Source organism: Sapajus apella, unplaced genomic scaffold, assembly GCF_009761245.1.
Source record: "Sapajus apella isolate SASKATOON/1434 unplaced genomic scaffold, GSC_monkey_1.0 scaffold12, whole genome shotgun sequence".
Lineage (NCBI taxonomy): Eukaryota > Metazoa > Chordata > Mammalia > Primates > Cebidae > Sapajus > Sapajus apella.
This window is the reverse complement of record NW_022436952.1, coordinates 5067742-5084712: the sequence shown is the minus strand read 5'-3', so window position 1 is coordinate 5084712 and position 16971 is coordinate 5067742. Positions and strand designations below refer to the sequence as shown.

Below are 16971 nucleotides of genomic sequence, written 5' to 3'. Positions count from 1 at the left end.
GGGTAGCAAGAGCAAAACTCCGTCTCAAAAAAAAAAAAAAAAAAAAAGATATATGAAGGCATAAGATATATAACTTACTCAGTTTATAATGAAAACATTTCGAAATAATTGAAACGTACTTTGAAAAATAATCTGTTAAGGAAACTATGACTCCTTTACTGTGGAAATCTGTGCAGTTTTTGAAAACAATAGCATAAGTCTGTATGTTTTTGACACAGAGTCTCTCTCTGTCACTCAGGCTGGAGTGCAGTGGCGCGATCTCAGCTCACTGCAACCTCCGCTTCCTGGGTTCAAGCAATTCTCCTGCCTCATCCTCCTGAGTAGCTCAGATTACAGGCACTGGCCACCATGCCCTAATTTTTGTATTTTTAGTAGAGACGGGGTTTTGCCATGATGGCCAGGCTGGTCTGGAACCCTTGACCTCAGGTGATCCACCTGCCTCAGCCTCTCATAGTGCTGGGATTATAGGTGTGAGCCACCGTGCCACAATGGAATTCTTTCTTGAAGCTTCTGGGTGGGTGTGGTGAGCCTTCTCTTGATTAGAGAGTTATTTATACCCTCCATTATTTGTTTTGTAAACTGGATTTTCCTACAGTGAGCAGATGAGTACACACGCCCTGGCTTAGCATAAACCTGCATCTTTGTCTCCCTGTAGATAGTCCAGGAGCCCGAAGGTCAGGGCTGGGGGCTGGGGACCAGAGAAACTGCCTGTTCCCTCCTCTTTGGGCCCTACTGACAGGAGGTGGGGTTGCCAGCCAGGGGTGTCAAGTGGAAAGTGGCAGGGGCCGGAGAAGGAAAGGAGGGGACTTGGCTGTACCTTTCCCCTCTTCTCTGACTGTGAATATTGAGGGTCCATTCTCCAGTTTCCTTGAGCTGTGGGTGAGGGCTGAGGAGGGTGAAGATGTCACTGATTTTGGGGAACCAGGGACTGACTATGTTTCTGCTCCTTCCCCTAGGCCTCAGGTGGGAGCAGGGTGGGGTCTGTGCCAAGAAAGTTTGAGTGCTTATGTGTCTCTGGATTCTAGCAAACTGTCTTTAATCCCAGCTCTTTTTTTTTTTTTTTGAGATGGAGTCTCGTTCTTGTTGCCCAGGCTGGAGTGCAGTGGTATGATCTCAGCTCACTGCAACCTCCACCTCCAAGGTTCAAGCAATTCTCCTGCCTCAGTCCCCCAAGTAGCTGGGATTACAGGCATGCACCACCACGCCTGGCTTATTTTGTAGTTTTAGTAGAGATGGGGTTTTACCATGTTGGCCAGGCTGGTCTCCAACTCCTCACCTCAGGTGATCTGCCTGCCTCAGTCTCCCAAAGTGCTGGGATTACAGGCATGAGCCACCACAGGCCAATCCCAACTGCTTCTAAGCGATGGGGCAGGGCTGGGTGTGGTGGTTTATGCCTGAAATCCCAGCTCTTTGGGAGACTGAGGAGGGTGGATCGCCTGAGGCTAGGAATTCAAGACGAGCCTGGTCTCTACAAAAAAAATAGGTTAGTGAAGCGTGGTGGTGCATGCCTGTGGTCTCAGCATCTTGGGAGGCTGAGTCGGGAGGATCGCTTGAGCCTGGGAGGTTGAGGCTGCAATGAGCCCTGATTGTGCTACTGCACTCCAGCCTGGGCAACAGAGGGAGACTCCGTCTCTATAAAATGTAAAAATGAAAATAAAAATAAAAATAGGTGGGGTGGGGCAGGAGTAGGCAAACCCCGAACTGGGGCCTCAGGCTTTCCCTCCTCCCCAAAATTCTCTGCCTCTAACTGGGAAAATTGGGACTAGGAATGACTGTGGGCAGGGGCAGGCAAGTGCAAATGACCAGCCCAAGTGGCCAAACGTGGCCTCCAGGTAGCCCCCCCACTGCAGTCACCCCCAAATCCCCATCCCCAAGGCCTCCTGGAGCCTCAGGGACCACTTGCTTCCTAACACCCACGTTTTACAGATGAGGAAACAGGCCCGCGTTTCCATGCCTTACTCAACTTGGCAGGATCGTTTCTCTTTCTATATTACGGACAGGGGCAGGCTTTTTTTTTTTTTTTCTCTCATTTTTTGTGCAATCTGATGGCTGGTAAGTTCTTCCTCAAGTCTAGCCTTGATCTTTTTGACAGCTCTCTTTTTTCCCTCTGGCTGAACAATGCCTCCTTGTTGCTTCCTATCCCCACCACCTCAGCCCCTTTGGCTGGAGGGGCCGGACGGGTGAGAAACTGGGTTAGCAGGGAGCCCTCCCTTCCCGCCTGTGGGCAGCCTTCCCAGCAGGGGCTTTTGGAATCAGCAGCCTTTTCTAGAGGCAGGATGTGGGGGCTTTTTTTTTTTCTTCTTTTGGTAAAACCAAAAGCTCCTTGTTGCTTTTGTTGATGTATTTTTGCTCCTCCTTGAACACAAAGCTGTGGTTTTTGAAGGGGTCCGAGCCTGGGAGGGGTGAGGCTCTGTGCAGAAAGGGTGCTGGGCTTTCAGGTTCCCTTTTCTATTCTTCTGACCCTGGAGTGTGGCTGATGGCAGGACTAGGGAGTGAGGCTGGTGGCCGACAAGCCGTCCCTGTCACCTGTGAGCCCGGAAACCTTGCCCCTGTAGTCCCACTGAGCAGGAAGGAGACCCAGAAGTCCTGGATACCCCGCTCCTGGGATACAGGGCCTCTTCTGTATCATATCTTTTTTTTTTTTGAGACTTGGTTTCACTCTTATTGGCCAGGCTGGAGTGCAATGGCACGATCTCGGCTCACTGCAACTTCCGCCTCCCGGGTTCAAGGGATTCTTCTGCCTCAGCCTCCCAAGTAGCTGGGATTACCGGAAGCCACCACCATGCCTGGCTAATTTTTTTTTGTATTTTTAATAGAGACGGGATCTCACCATGTTGACCAGTCTGGTCATGAACTACTGACCTGGGATTATAGGCATGAGCCACCTAGCCTGGCTTTATTTTTTTTTTTTGAGATGAGGTCTCTCTCTGTCATCCAGGCTGCAGAAGTGTGATCTCTGCTCACTACAACCTCCACCTCCCAGGTTCAAGTGATTGTCCTGCCTCAGACTCCCGAGTAGCTGGGATCATAGGCGTGTGCCACCACACCTGGCTGATTTTTGTATTTTTAGTATAGAGGGGTTTACCATATTGGCCAGGCTGATTTCGAACTCCTGACCTCAGGTAATCTACCCACCTTGGCCTCCCAAAGTGCTGGGATTACGTGCCCAGCCTGTTTCATAGTTTTGAAAAGTTCAGAGGGATAGGCAGCTCCTAAGTAGGTGTGGCTGAGAGGCCCCAGAGTGTTTCTCATAATGGCCGAGCTTGGAAACAGCTGGGTTTGAAGGATGATGTGCTTTGTTTTGTACCCAACCTGCCAAGCACATCTTTCCCCAAAGCCGAGTGCTGGGTGTGTCTGGGGTCCATCTGGCAGAGTGACGTCGGACTCCCCTTCGCTGTCTGGACAACTGTGATGTAGAGGAGGTGCCTGGGACAAGTCTCTGCCCTTGACACTGGACCTTAGTTTCTCCATCTGTAAAATGGCTTGATGAGAATGCTTGCCTTTTCCAGGCCAAAGCTGTGTGGTGGGTTTCAAGAGAGAATGTGCACAGGATGCAGTGTACCAAGATGTTGCTTTGTGTGCCTGTCAATTGCCTTGAAGCCCGAGGCTGCTGCCAATAGCTGCCTGTTTGCCCTGTTCCACCCCGCCATCCTATAGGGCTGGCTCCAGCGTTTCCCAAAAACCCCCCAGAGCAGCTGACAGCAGGGAGGAAGGGTGGGTGGGGCACCTGCAGAGAGCCCACCCACTTGGAATGATTAACAAGGGGCCCATACAGACTGGCCTATGGGACAAAGGACAGCTGTGCTTTGGACTGTGCTCCGCACCCAGGCCTGATCCTCATTCCTCACCGTGGCCCAGTCTGTCATGGGGTTGGGTTCTGGCGGGGTCACCAGCTGGGACTAGTGGCCCCTGGTCTGTCTTAGCACCCACGCACACATTCCACCCGTCCTGCTGGGATCTGAGGGTAACAGATGGGGTGGGGAGGAATGGAAAAGGTAGAATTCCCAAAACTTGTTTCTGGAGGGAGGTCAAATCAGTTGGAGCCTTCTTTAAAGCCTGGCATGCTGGTGGGGGAGGTGTGCACTGATGTTCTCATGCCCTTGCTTCTAGAAACAAACCGGTGACACCTGTCCTCTCACCTAAATTATCCACAAAGATCCTGGAGACACAGTCTCCTGACTTTGCCCTCATGGGCTTCTCCTTAGTTGAGGGCCCCCTTGCTGTCTGTGTCTCTTCCACCACCCCCATAGACCTCTCCTCCCTCCCTTTCGCTCTCTCTCTCTCTGCTCTCGCTCTCTCGCTGCTCTCCTGCCTGGAGCTGAAGATGAGGTTGCCATGGAAACCTGAAGCGTAGTAAGCAGGGGGAGGGAAAGGCAGAATCGTCTCGCCAGGACTGGGGGCGGGGGACTTTGGGCTGTGGGGAGGGGACAGGGTTGACCCAGCAGGAGGAATATAACCCGAGCTGTCTGCCTGCCTTCCTCTGCCTGGGGTTGGGCTTAGGGGGCTGGGGTAGGAGCTTGGAGGGTCTGGAGTGCCTCTTTAGTTAATCTGATGCAGGATTAAAATCCTCCCTTACCCCTGCCAAATTAAGCTGAGCTCACATCTGGGCTGGCTCACCTCCACTTCCCTTCTGATGGGATTAGCGCTGCAGCTGTGGGGGAGTGAGAGTGGGGGAGGGGTGCTTCCGAAGAGAGGATGAACTACCTGCCAACCTCACCCAAGGTGCCTGCTTCATGTTGGAGGGGCTCCCGAGACCTTCCAGTGGGTGTAGGGCGAGGAGAGGGACACGGTGTGGGGTGCGGGGGTGTGTGTGCCAAGTGTAGACCTGCTGGCCTCGGTTCCTTGGAGGCGCCCATCCGTGCAGAGGGCACATCTGTATATTCATCATGTGTGAGGCACAGTGCAGTGTGTTTAGGAGCTTTGGGCTGTGGAGTGGGTGGGACATGTCAGGTGCACCTGTCTGGTGGTCCTTGGGCCGTAGGGGCTAGCCTCTGTTTTATTGATTTATTTATTTAAAACGAGCTCTTGTGCTGTAGCTCAGACTGGCCTTGAACTCCTGGCCTCAAGAGATCTGCCCGCCTGGGCCTCCCAAAGTGCTGGGATTACAGGCGTGAGCCACTGCGCCCAGCCTGGCCTGTTTTAACCCTGTGCATTCTGGCAAATGAGAAACCCCAGGGTTTGCAGACTGGCCCCCGAGGATGCATTTGCCCTGCTTGCCTCTACCCCTCCCACCAAATGCTAACCAGCTTCATCTTTTCAGAATTGAGTCTTTGAGTGCTGGGCCAGAGGTGCCTGCAGGTCTCTTCTCCCCGAACCTGCCCCTGCCACATGTGCCTCTGCTTCCCGACGCCCTCCTCTTCACAGCCCCCCCCACCCCCGCCCTTACAGCTGCAGAATGGCTCTGATTTTGGGGGAGGGTCATCTTGTCTCTGAAGCCTCCCTCTTAAGGCCTCAGGGCCTGCCGGCCCTGCTAGAGATCTTCCCTTTCTAGTCTCCAGGAACAGACGAGGTTGATCCTCCCTTGCCCTAGAATTGTGCAGGAACTTTGAAGGGAGCTCCTCAGCTGTGGGTGGCTCTGTGGGTGACACGGGGACTGGACCCCAGACTTGGTTGCATGTTCATCAAGCCATGTCTGTTGCCAGCTGTGGGCACCTGTGTTTGCCTTTATTATTTATTTGTTTATTTATTATTAATTTTTTTAGAGATGGGGTTTCACTATGTTGGCCAGGATGGTCTCGAACTCCTGACCTTGTGATCCTGCCGCCTCCGCCTCCCAAAGCGCTGGGATTATAGGCATGAGCCACCTTGCCTGGCCTGTGTTTGCCTTGCCTCATCTGCTTCCCTTCCTCTGCCGGGGGAACCTGCAAGTCTGGGCTGACCTGGATGGCCAGGACCCTGGTGAGGGCTGGGGGAGGGGACTGCTGGAATCACCTGGATCTGGGACAGTGAAACTGGCCCAAGGGAAGAAGGATTTGCCAAGGTCACCCAGTTAAGTCAGTGGCCAGGCCAGAGCCCTGCACTGGGTCCTTTCAGGTTATGCCTCCCTTGATTGAGTCCTCAAATCCTGAGCCCTGCCCTTCACAAGTGGTGGGTGGCTTTAAGGGAAGTCACCTGTTTACAGGTAGCTCTGATGGAGGGCGGTGTGGGCGGCTGGAGAACAGGGGCTGCCAGGCAGAGGGGCAGCTGGTGCCTAGCTCATGGGTTTGTCAGCCTTGGGTGGGATGTGCCTAGGAAGAGGTCCCAGGAGGCAATCCATCGCTTACCTGGGTGTGGCCTGTGAGTCAGGAATCTTCAGGGCTCACAGCTGTGGTGGGCTGTGGTTGTGGTCATCCAGGGCTAAAAATGACTTGGTGGGTTCCTGCTTGGAGAAACCACCCACCAGTCCCTGAAGTAACTGGGGCCCATGCAGCCCCTCAGCCGATTCTCATGCCAGCACGTACACACAAACCACCATGACTCACAGCTGCCTGTCTCTCCTGCAGCTGGTTTGCCAGGGGACTTCATGATGAGAGGGGGATGGAGGAGGACTGAGTTCTAGCCCTGTACCAGCGTCAACTCCTGGTGTGACTTTTTTTTTTTTTTTTTTTGAGACAGTGTCTCGCTCTGTCACCCAGGCTAGAGTGCAGTGGTGCAGTCATGGCCCACTGCAATCTCTGCCTCTCAGGTTCAAGCGATTCTTTTGCCTCAGCTTCCTCAGTAGCTGGGATTATGGTTGTGCGCCACTGTACCTGGCTAATTTTTGTATTTTTAATAGAGATGGAATTACACCATGTTAGCAGGCTGGTCTCGAACTCCTGGCCTCAAGTGATCCACCTGCCTTGGCCTCCCAAAGTGCTGGGATCACAGGTGTGAGTCACCACGCCCAGCCTGACTTTTGTTTATTCAACAATTATTTATTGAGCATTGCCTTCTATTCTAGGAGCCTGAGATAAATCAATGAACAAAAGAGACCCCAAAATCCGCCCCCTCATAGTGAAGTAGTGGAGAGAGGAGACAATAATACATTGCTGTGATAAATCAGTTAATTATGAAGATGGCTAAGGGAGAGGTGCCTGGTGCCAGCACACCGTTTCCTCCTCTGAAATGAGGGAGTTGGACCAGATTCTTCTAGAGGTCTCTGCAGACTCTGAGGGTTGCCCTGGCTCTGGCTACCTCCAAGCTAGGCCGTCTTGCTGGGGGTCAGGCCTTCCTGGGCCTGGAAATTGGGCGGCTTAGTTCAGCATGAACTGAAGAGATTGTCTGGGTGCAGAGCTGGATCCCTGTGTGCCTTGGTCATGTTTTTAACCTCTCTGGCCTCAGTTCTTCCATCTGTCAAAGGGGTACACTGAGTACCAGTTACACCTGGTGGCTGTGAGAATTTGGTGAACTAGAGCACGTAAGCCCTTAGCACAGGGCGAACATTCACTATTTTTTTTTTTTTTTTTTGACACAGTCTCTCTCTGTCACTCAGGCTGGAGTACAGTGGGGCGATCTTGGCTCACTGCAACCTTTGCCTCCCAGGTTCAAGCAATTCTCCTGCCTCCGCCTCCTGAGTAGCTGGGATTGCAGGTGCACACCACCGTTTCGCTAATTTTTGTATTTTGAGTGGAGACGGGGTTTGGCCATGTTGGCTAGGCTGGTCTTGAATTCCTGACCTCATGATCCGCCGGCCTCAGCCTCCCAAAGTGCTAGGGTTACAGGCGTGAGCCACTGTTGTTACTACAGATTGAGCAGCCCCAATCCAAAATTCCAGAATCTGAAGTGCTCTAAGATAGAAAACTTTGAGTGCTGATATGATGCCACAGGGAAAATTCCACAGCTGGCCTCGTGTGATAGGTCACAGGTCAAAAAGCAGTCAATAATTATGTTTCAGGCCGGGCGCGGTGGCTCAAGCCTGTAATCCCAGCACTTTGGGAGGCCGAGGCGGGTGGATCACGAAGTCAGCAGATCGAGACCATTCTGGCCAACATGGTGAAAAAACCTCGTCGCTACTAAAAATACAAAAGATTAGCTGGGCATGGTGGCGCATGCCTGTAATCCCAGCTACTCAGGAGGCTGAGGCAGGAGAATTGCCTGAACCCAGGAGGTGGAGGTTGCGGTGAGCCGAGATCGTGCCATTGTACTCCAGCCTGGGTAACAAGAGTGAAACTCCGTCTCAAAAAAAAAAAAAAAAAAAGGGATATTCAACCTGTATTTTACCTGTCACCCGCAGGTGACCTCCTTTTTCGTCCTCAGGCTGGCCTTCCCACCTACCCTGAAATGAAGTTGGACCTTGTTCACCCTTTGAAACACCACATTGGTCTTGTGTTTTCTCTATCACCACTTCCTCCAGGAAGTCCCCCTGGATATGTGTGTCCCTTTCTTTTTCTTTTTCCTTTTTTTTTGAGATGGAGTCTTGCTCTGCTGCCCAGGCTGGAGTTGCAGTGTCGTGGTCTCAGCTTACTGCAATCTCTGTCTCCTGGGTTCAAGCAATTCTCCTACCCCAGCTTCTTGAGTAGCTGGGATTACAGGTGTGTGCTACCACGCCTGGCTAATTTTTTAGTAGAGACTAAAAAATTTCACCATGTTGGCCAGGCTGGTCTTGAACTCCTGACCTTGTGACCCGCCCACCTTGGCCTCTCAAAGTGAGCCACCACACCTGGCCGTCCCCTTCTTTTTCTGTTCCCCTGTACCCTCCTCTGCATGGCTGGTCTCCACTTCGGGTCTTAGCTGAACCCGTGCCCATCTTCCCCTAGTCGGGCCCAGTGGCCTCGAGTTCTGTGTGTGGTAGGCACTAGGGCATGGATTATCCCCAGACAAGGGTGACCTTCAACCCTCAGAGAGTGTCCTGATGGCCATCCTTTCGCTCAGACAGCTTTCCTGGCCGGCCTGCCACTGATGCCTGCTGTGTCTTCCCAGGTCAGCCAGTCCCAGCTGAGTCTGAGAAATGCTTGTCTCCCCTTGGCGTTGGCAGTGGACACTGAGGTCCCCCTGTGGGGCCGGGGCAGGGGCTGCCCAGGCCTAGGAGGTAGTTCCCAGGAGAGAGCGCTCTGTGAGAAGCCCAGTGGCTCCTGCCCCTTCCCCAGAGTGACCCTGAGTCTTCTTTTGCTTCTTGCAGACACTACCCCAAGCAGTCCTTCACCATGGTGGCCGACACCCCGGAAAACCTTCGCCTCAAGCAACAGAGTGAGCTCCAGAGTCAGGTGAGGGGCTGTGGGGGCAGGGATGCTGGGGAGGGATGTTGTAAGCCGGGCGTTTGGCAAGAGCACCTTCCCCCTGCGGTAACTCTGCAAGGCCGAGGTGCTGAAATCAATCCAGGCATTGCCTTGACTCTCGGCCCCCACCCCTGACTTTATCAAAGGAGCAGGGCAGAGCATTCCCCAGGTTCCTACCTAGAGGGTGTTGGAGAGGTGTGGGGGTGTCTACTGAGCCTGCTCTGGGGCTCCCTAAAGCCCACCTCCTCTAGGAAGCTGTTCTTCCCTCCCTCTTCCCCATTCACACTCACCCACAAAGGACAGGTTTGGGAGGACCAAGGAATTTGCCCCTCCAGGTCATGCCATTCTGAGGCTGTGCAGCCCACCCTCTATAGCCACGTCCCAAACCTCCACGCCCTGGTGGGCAAGGTGTGAAGGGCTCTGCCTTGGGGAGGGGGGCTGTCCTGCCTTTGTCTCCTTTGGCTTGACTTTCTAGAGCCCTGCTGAGTGGGAGGTGTGTGCCCCTGTAATGGGGAGGACGGGTTCCAGTCCTCAGGGACACTGAAGAATAAGCAAAGGGTCTGGAGCCCTGAGAACAGAACAACTGACTCGCCCTGGCTGGGGGTGCAAGGGCTTCCCGGACAAACCTGGTGATGGGGGTGCGGGGTGGTGGGGGCTTCAGCAGATGAAAGAATTACGCGAGAGAATACCTGTAGAGGAATTTACTGCATGGGCAGGTGCCCCAGAACAGCAGAAGACTGCAGAAGTTCCAGTGGGCCACAGCGGGGCCTCTCGAGGTTCCTCTGGAGGGGACTCCTGCTGCCTGATCTTGACTGACAGCCTGGGTCCGTCCATCAGGGAGAAGCGACCCTACCTTGTGTTGAGCTTTCCATGTACCCTCTCTGGGAATCCTCCCAGCTGACCTGTGAGGAAGGTGCTGTCTTCCCCGTTGTTACAGATGAGGCGACTGAGGCCCAGCGACGTTAAGGGACTGGCTGAGGTCCTGCGGGTAGGAGGAGAGGCCATAACAATGTTAACGTGCGCTCCTTTAATCATACCCAGTCCCGTGCAGCTGTAGGATCCCTCCCTTTAGAGAAGAGAAATTAGACTCGGACAGATTTGAATGCAGGGCTGTCTCACCCTGAGACTCTCCACTCCCTAAGGAACAGTCTCTACCTTAATAATAAACATGATAGTTCTTTATGCTGTAGAGAAGTTTTGTAGTTTATGGTGGGGACTGTGGCTCGTGCCTGTAATCTCTGTGCTCTGAGAGGCCAAGGTGGAAGGATTACTTGAGCCCAGGAGTTCGAGACCAGCTGGGGCAACATAGCAATACCTGGTCCCTGTAAAGCAAACAAACAAAAAACCTAGCAGGGATGGCGGTGTGTACCTGTGGTTGAAGCTATTTGGGAATTTGAGGCAGGAGGATCACTTGAGCTGTCGAGTTGGAGGCTGCAGTCATGATGGCATCACTACACTCCAGCCTGGGTGACGGGTGAGTCCCTGTCCCTAAAAAAAGGGAAAGGAAGAAATTGCATAGTTGAGCAAATGGCTTTAGTTACTTCCCTGTTTACCCTTGACTCGGCTCTGGGGGAAGGTAGAAGACCCACTGTCTCTGTTTTACAGATGAGGGAACTGAGTGGGTGACTGAGGATCCAGGATTTGGGCCCTGGTCTTGCATTCCAAGCGTGGGGCCCATGACCCTGCACAGCCGTGGTAGGGCCTGAGGCCCACAGACCGGGCAGCAGCAGCTCACAACTGCCACCCTTCACCTGTGGCAGAAGCTGAAGTTGCTGGGAACACCATGGCCTGCTGTCAGCCAAGGAGGCAGGGGCCTGGCTTCCTGGCCAGATTTTACGGATTCCTGCCAGGGCCTAACTCCTGCCTCAGATTCCCTGGCCATGGGGGCCGGGGTGGAGGGGCTCAGAAGGAGCTGGGAGCAGGTGGCAGGTCTTTGGAGAGAGAGAGAGAGACAGACAGACACAGACAGACACACACACACACTCACACACGCACTCACACACACACACACCCTCCCCCCCCTTCTCAGGGGAGAAATTCAAACCCCTCAGCCTTTGTCAGTCCCACAAAAGCATGGCTGCAGCTCTTTTTGCCATGGCTGCAGCTCTTTTTGCCCCTGGCACCTGATCCCGGAGGGGTGGGGTTTGAGGAGGAAGCACTCCACGTGGTTCCCCCGGCCAGGATGGGCAGCAGGTGGGCAGAGCCTGCTGTTGGCAGGGGCTGCTTCTGCTCCCCACAGGGGAAGCTGGCACCACACTCTGGGTTTGGGGGCTCCTGTCCCTGGCCTGTGCCCCCTGTTTCCCAGAGGCCTGGCCTGCTGGGTTCCTGGGCAGGGATCTGGAGAGATGAGAATGGTGGTCACTTTTCATTAGGGTCTCACTGAGGGCCAGACTGTGCCCGTGGGGGGGGGGGTGGGTGTGTGTGTGTGCGCGCGCGCGCGCATGTGTGTGCCTGACTTTTTTTAATCGTCACAGCCACCTGGTGAAAGAGTGGCTGTTAGCCAGGCGCGGTGGCTCACGCCTGTAATCCTAGCACTTTGGGAGGCTGAGGTGGGTGGATCAACTGAGGTCATGAGTTCAAAACCAGCCTGGCAATATGGTGAAACCCCATCTTTAGAAAAAAAAGAAAGAGTGGCTGTTACTATCTCCATCATACAGATAGGGACGCTGATGTTTACAGAGGCTGCCCCACTTGCCCTGAGCCCACGGACAGAGGCAGACATCAAGCCCTGCAATCTAGCCCTGGAGCCGGTTGCTCTGAACGGTGCTGACGGCACAGGCACCCCGCCCCGTGCTCCCACCCTACAGGATGCAGCAGACACCGGCAAGTAGGGAGGGCTTGTTGGAATGCAGATTTCTAGGCACCACCGAAGGGACTTGCTTGGCAGCTCTGCGTAAGGTGTAAGAATCTGCGTTTTGACTCCCCCGTGATTCTATAAAGACTTTTGGTCCCACTTTAAGAAGCTTAGAGATGGGCCCGTAGGCAGGAGAGCTCCGACCCCATTTGTATTCTCTGAGGGGTGCAAGGTTAGGGTAGGGCTTTGCACTGAGGGCCCAGCTCTGTCCCCTGGAGGTGGGGGTCCTCGGGGTGGGGGCTGACGGCCAGGACAGGCAGGGAAGAATGTGCACTGCCTTCTTTGCAGTCCTGTCTCCCTTCCCACCACCCCTAGCTGTGTGGCCTGAGACTGGGCCCAGAGCTGTCGTTCCTCTCAGGGCTGTTCTTCCTCAACAGTAAAATGGGGACAGCAAACCCATTTGCCTCAAGCTGGGGGCTGGGCCTGATGCTTTGAGGCTTGGAAGGGCTGAGCCAGCCAGGCTGGAGCAGTGACAGGTTCTGGTTCCTGTGGCCGCAGCAGGGGCAGGGCTGGCGAGAGCCGCCTGTGGGAAGGGAAGTGGGAGCCGTGTCTGCTCACCAGCCCCACCCACGGGGGCAGCTGGCTTCTCTCCATGCCCCTTCTGGGCCTAAGCTCCCGGGCTATTTCAGCTGTGTTTATTTTCCCATCTCTATATTGGTCTCCAAAGTGGCACTTTAGGTGTCTGGGACACCTGGATCCTCCCCTGTGGAGGAGGTCACCACGGAACCGTCCAGAAATGACCCTCTGGTAGTCCTGCCCAGGCCTGGCTGACTCGGGGCTGGCAGCAGGATCCCCAGCCCCCCTTCTCACCTGCTGCTCCCACCCCACCCTCAGGGTGAGCAGAGGCAGCGGCCTTGGGGTGGGATTAAGCTGGAGGTGTCTGTGTGGCCCTGAGCCCAGGCAGAAGTGCCAAGTGCCAGGAGTCTGTTCCACTTTTTACATTCATCAACTCACCTTCATGGGGTCGTGGGAAATGACAGGGGGGGTTCTCCTCCTCCTTGGAGATTGTGAGCAGTGAGGGTGGAGGGGCATCACTCTTACCCGAACTAGCTGGCCTGAGATTGAATCCTACATCTGCTGCCACCAGTTGTGTGACCTTGGGCAAGTTACGTAACCTCTCTGCACAGTGCCTTTGTCTGAAAATGGGGATTACCTCCCTCCAGAGGATGGTGTGAGATAGGAGTACATGCTAAGCGTTTAAAGATTCCTGGTGTGGAGTCAGCACTCAGCGTTTGCTGTGACGGTTCTCCTGGAAAGCAGAGGGAATGGAACTTGGGTATGATGAAGTGGGGAAGCACACACAGCAACCTTTTGACCACGACTTCCAGCCCCGGCTCTTTCCATCAGCTCTCCTCTCCATCTGTGTGAGTCTAATTTTTTATTTTATTTTATTTTAATTTTATTTTTTTGGAGACGGAGTTTCGCTCTTGCTACCCAGGCTGGAGTGCAATGGCACGATCTCAGCTCACCGCAACCTCCGCCTCCTGGGTTCAGGCAATTCTCCTGCCTCAGCCTCCTGAGTAGCTGGGATTACAGGCACGCACCACCATGCCCAGCTAATTTTTTGTAGTTTTAGTAGAGACGGGGTTTCACCACGTTGACCAGGATGGTCTCGATCTCTTGACCTCGTGATCCACCCGCCTCGGCCTCCCAAAGTGCTGGGATTACAAGCGTGAGCCACCGCGCCCGGCTAATTTTTTATTTTTATTTTTTTTGAGACAGAGTCTGTCTCTGTCGTCCAGGCTGGAGTGCAGGGGTGCGATCTCGGCTCGTTGCGGCCTTGACTTCCCAGACTCAGCCTCCTGAATAGCTGGGATTATAGGCGTGCACCACCACGCTTGGCTAATTTTTGTATTTTTAGTAGAGATAGGGTTTCACCATGTTACCCAGGCTGGTTTCAAACTCCTGGCCTCAAGTGATCTGCCTACCTTGGCCTCCTTAAGTGCTTGGATTATAGGCATGAGCCACTGCGCCTGGCCTACATTTAAGAGCTAGTTTCTTTTTCCTTAGAAGGGGATGGGTTACAGAGTATGTTGCCACAGCACATAGTAGGCACATAATAGTGGGAATTGTTGGTGTTGTATTTTGCTCAACACATTTTGTATTTAAAAAAAAAAAAAATTGGCTGGGCGTGGTGGCTCATGCCTGTAATCCCAGCATTTTGGAAGGCCGACGCGGGCGGATCACCTGAGGTCAGGAGTTTGAGACCAGCCTGGCCAACATGGTGAAACCCCACCTCTATTTAAAAATAAATAAATAAATAAATAAAATTTATGAATTTAAAAAAATTATTTATTTATTTGAGACAGAGTCTTGCTCTGCTGCCAGGCTGGAGTGCAGTGGTGTGATCTCAGCGCACTGCAACCTCTGCCTCCCAGGTTCAAGTGATTCTTCTGCCTCAGCCTCCCGAGTAGCTGGGACTACAGGCGCCTGCCACCACGCCTGGCTAATTTTTTATATTTTTAGTAGAGACAGGGTTTCACTGTGTTAGCCAGGATGGTCTTGATCTCCGGACCTCATGATCTGCCTGCCTCAGCCTCCCAAAGTGCTGGGATTACAGGTGTGAGCCTCCGTGCCCTGCTTTTATTTTTATTTTTATGGAGACAGGGTTTCACCATGTTGTGAAATGGGGTGCTGTGTTGCCCAGGCAGGTCTCGAACTCCTGGGCTCAAGCGATCCACCTGCCTTGGCCTCTCAAACTGCTGGGATTACAGATGTGAACCATTTTGTTTTTAAGTCCAGCCTAATTTTTGCTTTTTTTCTTAGACCAAGTTTCACTTGTTGCCCAGCCTGGAGTGCTGTGGCGCCATCTTGCCTCATTGCAACCTTTCAAGCAATAAAAGATTCAAGCAGTTCTCCTGCCTCAGCCTCCCAAGTAGCTGGGATTATGCCCACCATGCCTGCTAATTTTTTTGTGTGTTTTTTCAGTAGAGACAGGGTTTCACCATGTTGGCCAGGTTAGTCTTGAACTCCTGACCTCAGGTGACCCACCTGCCTTGGCCTTCCAAAATGGTGGGATTACAGGCATGAGACACCACGCTTGGCATTTTTTTTTTTTTTTTTTGAGACGGAGTTTCGCTCTTGTTGCCCAGCCTGGACTACAATGGTGTGATCTTGGCTCACAGCAACCTCTGCCTCCTGGGTTCAAGCGATTCTCCTGCTTCAGCCTCCCGAGTATTACAGGATTACAGGCATGAGCCACCACGCCTGGCTAATTTTGTATTTTTAGTAGACATGGGGTTTTTCCATGTTGGTCAGGCTGCTGGTCTGGAACTCCCAGCCTCAGATGATCTGCCCTCCACAGCCTCCCAAAGTGCTGGGATTACAGGTATGAGCCACCATGCCTGGCGTAATTTTTGTTTTTAAGTAATGACCTTTCTTCTTGTGTTGGGTCATCAAGGCAGGTATTTTCCCAGTTATGCTCCTTTGTTTGTTTGGAGATTATGTGTCTGCATTCAATTCATTCATCATCCAACAACGTTGATTTTGTACTTCCTGTCTGAAGGGATGAGAAGCAAGATAGATCCAGGGAGAATAACTAAGAACTGACATAAAAATTAGAGTTTCGTGGTGGTGGTTTGGGTGTCAGGAGCCTCAGGGCCAATCAGTCCTGGCCCTGACACCAGAGTTTCCAAATTGGGAGCCCAGGATCTCCCAGGAGTGTGGTTTGCTGGCCGAAGTGCTGAGTTGCATCCTGGCCTGAGTGACAACTGGGTTGTGACCTTGGGCAGGTCCCTCCCTCCACAGGGACCCCCACGGCACCCTGGTGAGCCATCCTAGACAACAGGGCAAGCACTCCTGCCTGGGTGAGAAGGGAGCCCCGCTGGAGGGGCTCCAGGCTGGGTCCTCCCTACACTCCTGGCCCCCCACCCTTCACTTCTGCCACCCCTCCCTACCCAGAGGCCTCTCAAAGAGTCTTCCCTGTCTTGATTCTCCACAGTCAGGGTGTAAAGGTGCTAAAAACGGTCACAGACGCGGGCATGGTGGGCCACGTCTGTAATCCCAGCACTTTGGGAGGCCAAGGTGGGTGGATCACCTGAGGTCAGGAGTTCAAGACTAGCCTGGCCAACATGGTGAAACCCTGTCTCTACTAAAAATACAAAAAATTAGCCCAACATGGTGGTGGATTCCTGTGATCCCAGCGACTTGGGAGGCTGAGACAGGAAAATTGCTTGAACCCAGGAGGCAGAGGTTGCAGTGGGCTGAGGTCATGCCATTGCACTTCGGCCTGGGCAACAGAGGTATACTTTTTCTCAAAAAAAAAAAGTGGTTACAGATTCCAAATGGGAGGGCTTGTAGAGATCAGCTAGCCAGCTCCCTTCAGGGGACCCTGAGAGGGGAACTGACTTGCTTAGAGACACACAGCAAGGTGGTGGTAATTCTAGGCACCCTCCTTTCTCAGCCCCTACCCCAGCTCCACCCTCTGAGGGCCTCCTATGTCAGCAGTGAAATGAATGATCCTTCCCCAACAGGGAGCCGGAGGCAGAAGTGGTTCCTGAGCCTGGGAACCAGCTGATGTCATTGCAGCGTCGCCATGGCGATTATTCCCCTGGATTAGGGGCCTGACCCTTGCAAAGCCAGGAAGCAGGGGAAGGAGTGGGGGCTGGCATTTGTTCAGCACTTCGTTGCTGACAGAGCATTTTCACACTGTCCCTCGTCAGCGCATGTCTAGTCCTACTGCACGCTCCATGGCGCGCTGCTGCTTTGGAGCCACTGTCTGCTTCGTAGATTGGAATGACTGGCACTATGGTTCCCATTTTACAGAAGTGGGAACTGTGTTTTCTTTTCCCAAGATGAAGTCTTGCTCTGTCACCCAGGCTGGAGTACGGTGGTGTGATCTTGGCTCACTGCAACCTCCACCTTCTAGGTTCAAGTGATTCTTCTGCCTCAGCCTCCTGAGTAGCTGGGATTACAGGTGCCCACTACCATGCCTGGCTAATTTTT

At 53.4% G+C, this 16971-nt stretch overlaps 1 protein-coding gene across 1 annotated transcript in view; it reads left to right on the top strand.

Moving 5' to 3' along the window:
- Nucleotides 1-16971, top strand: part of LASP1 (LIM and SH3 protein 1) — a 53752-nt gene that overhangs the window by 14696 nt on the left and 22085 nt on the right. Inside the window, exon 3 of the mRNA XM_032279257.1 lies at nucleotides 9077-9161. Coding sequence (XP_032135148.1) covers nucleotides 9077-9161 — 85 coding nt within the window. The remainder of the gene's footprint in view (nucleotides 1-9076; nucleotides 9162-16971) is intronic.